The 2,354-nt window shown below is 39.0% G+C and overlaps 1 protein-coding gene across 1 annotated transcript in view; it reads left to right on the top strand.

Moving 5' to 3' along the window:
* LOC107696040 (microspherule protein 1-like) overlaps window positions 1-2,354 on the top strand; it is a 13,538-nt gene that overhangs the window by 4,656 nt on the left and 6,528 nt on the right. Inside the window, exons 7-9 of the mRNA XM_016496183.1 lie at window positions 729-837; window positions 956-1,094; window positions 1,175-1,250. Of these exons, the coding sequence (XP_016351669.1) occupies window positions 729-837; window positions 956-1,094; window positions 1,175-1,250 (324 nt within the window). The remainder of the gene's footprint in view (window positions 1-728; window positions 838-955; window positions 1,095-1,174; window positions 1,251-2,354) is intronic.

A 2,354-nucleotide genomic window follows, 5' to 3' on the forward strand; every position in this document is an offset into this window, starting at 1 on the left:
TGTTGGGGTGCCTCCAGGACCAGGGTTGGGAACCACTGGTTTAATACAAAGGACCGAAAACCAATCACAAAGAGTACTTTCTTCATGTAAAAACATGAGATACAGTGGGATGGGGAAAAACCGCCATAACGTCTTGAGGCATGTTTTTAAAAAGTTGAACTTGCATTCATTTTCCATGAATTTCTAAACATGCCACTCTCTTGTGCGAGACGCGAGTGCAACGGTGATAGACGTCCCTCTAGAAAATGTGATAAATATGCATTCTGTGTGAACTGCTTGGTTTCAGTTTTGGCGTAAACAACATCTGCGTTCTGTGTGAATGGCTTGGTTTCAGTTTTGACGTAAACAACATAATCTCCACATTGATGTTCTTTTTTCCCGCAATATTTTGAATGCAACGTTTTGCATTCGAATGTGGATTTTTATTTTAAATTCGACGAATATTCGAAATTCAAATTTTTTTTGACAGCCCTAATTCCATGAACCTCAAACTCTTAGCTACAGTTTTTTCCTTAGTCATATGTTTTGCGAAAAAAAAAAAAAAAGTATTATAATAAGATTACAACAGAACCAAGGAGAAGTTGATATCTGAAATATAAGTCTGTGTGTGTTTTAACAGATTTCTGCTTTTAAATTGATTAATATTTAAGTGAAAACAGTCCTTTTTACCATTACCTTAACATAGGATATGAATGTATGTTTTTCTGAGGGTTTTGTCTGTTCCTCAGGTTGGCGTGGCAGGCCATGAGACAGCTGCATCCAGAGGCCATCGCTGCTATTCAGAGTAAAGCTCTCTTCAGTCAGACAGAGGAAGCCCTGCTCGCTAAGATCACCTCAGTGAGACATCAGCATTCTGATGACATGTTACAATGAATGCTTTCTAGGTTTTATTGTTGCTGTTGTTGTTTTAAATGTAATCGCTGTACTTTCATCCTTGCTTCATGTTTGTGAGTAGAGCAGTCAGCCTAAGGTGGAGGTTTTTCAAGATTTGCTGAACAAGCACCCAAATGTCTTTTACCCATCACGCACTGCTAAGAATCTGATGGTCCACTGGCAGCTGCTCAAGCAGTACTATCTGCTGGAGGATCAGAGCGGTGAGATACATCATACGTCACTACAGTCCGGTGCTCCTGCATGTGTTGATCGCTGTCATTTTCATCTGATGTGTTTCTAGTTCAACCTCTGCCTAAAGGAGAGCAAGTGCTGAACTTCTCTGATGCGGAGCAGGTGGTTGATGATGCCAAACTCAAGTAAGGAAACCGTTTTTCATCTTACCCAACACTATGAGTAAATTGACAAATAATACTGCACAATAAAACACTTAGTCCTGCAGTGTGACTAAAAAATATTTTATTTATATCAGTTTTTATACAACAACAAAAAAAGCAGATCAAATTGAAATCTCACATAATATATACAGAATGAACCACGAAAACAACAACCGAGAAATGTCACACACACACTCACCCTTCCTTCCCGAACACAGACCAGAAAAAATAAAAATTATACACCTAATACAAAACCACTCATGATCCTAGGCACGTAAAACACACCTAAAAACATTGAAAATGAGGTGAATGTAAGTGAAAACTGAAGGGTCAATTCTGTTAAGTTTATCTTTTGTATTAAAATGTAACCTATGTATCACTTCAAACGACAAGTGAACTTTTAAAAGTGAATTCAAGTTCAATATTTTTAGTCATGCTGCGGCACACTGTTCGAAATACCACTCATTATGTGTACATGCAGACTAAAAAACAGTTTATTGTGAGAAAGCTTGTTTTCATGCATACATGCGTATTAGCGGTGTATTCTTAACTCGTGTACTTGTGGCGTCATCAGTAATCAGTACACAATTTTAGTGCGCTTTGCTTTGGGTGGTTATTTGCCTCCACATTGTGCATTAAAGGGGTCATAGGATGCTACATGCACTTTTACAAGTTTGAACTGAAATGTGTGTTGGCAGTGTGTGTACACAACCACCCTATAATGATAAAAATCCACCCAGTGTTTTTTTTTTTAATCTACTAAAATATTTACTCATTTCTCAAATCGAGCCGATCTCAGATGCCTGTCTGTGTGACGTCACACAGACAGGCCCCTCCCACGATAGTTTGATTGACAGTAGTGTTTCAGCACAGACTGGAATGGTGTCTTACCATAGACCCACCCTGAGTGAGCTGTCAACAGTCCGCCATTGTGTTGACTCTGGTGCAGGGGAAGACAAGATGTCTCCGATTAAACGATTGAGGTGCTTTATTGTTGGATGTAATAATGAATATAGCAATCGTCATTTACTCCCGACATCTGAGCTGCTGAAGACGCAGAGGATTAACGTTACTTTCGCTTTGAAG

Source organism: Sinocyclocheilus anshuiensis, unplaced genomic scaffold (assembly GCF_001515605.1).
Source record: "Sinocyclocheilus anshuiensis isolate Anshui unplaced genomic scaffold, SAMN03320099.WGS_v1.1 scaffold746, whole genome shotgun sequence".
Taxonomy (NCBI): Eukaryota; Metazoa; Chordata; class Actinopteri; order Cypriniformes; family Cyprinidae; genus Sinocyclocheilus; species Sinocyclocheilus anshuiensis.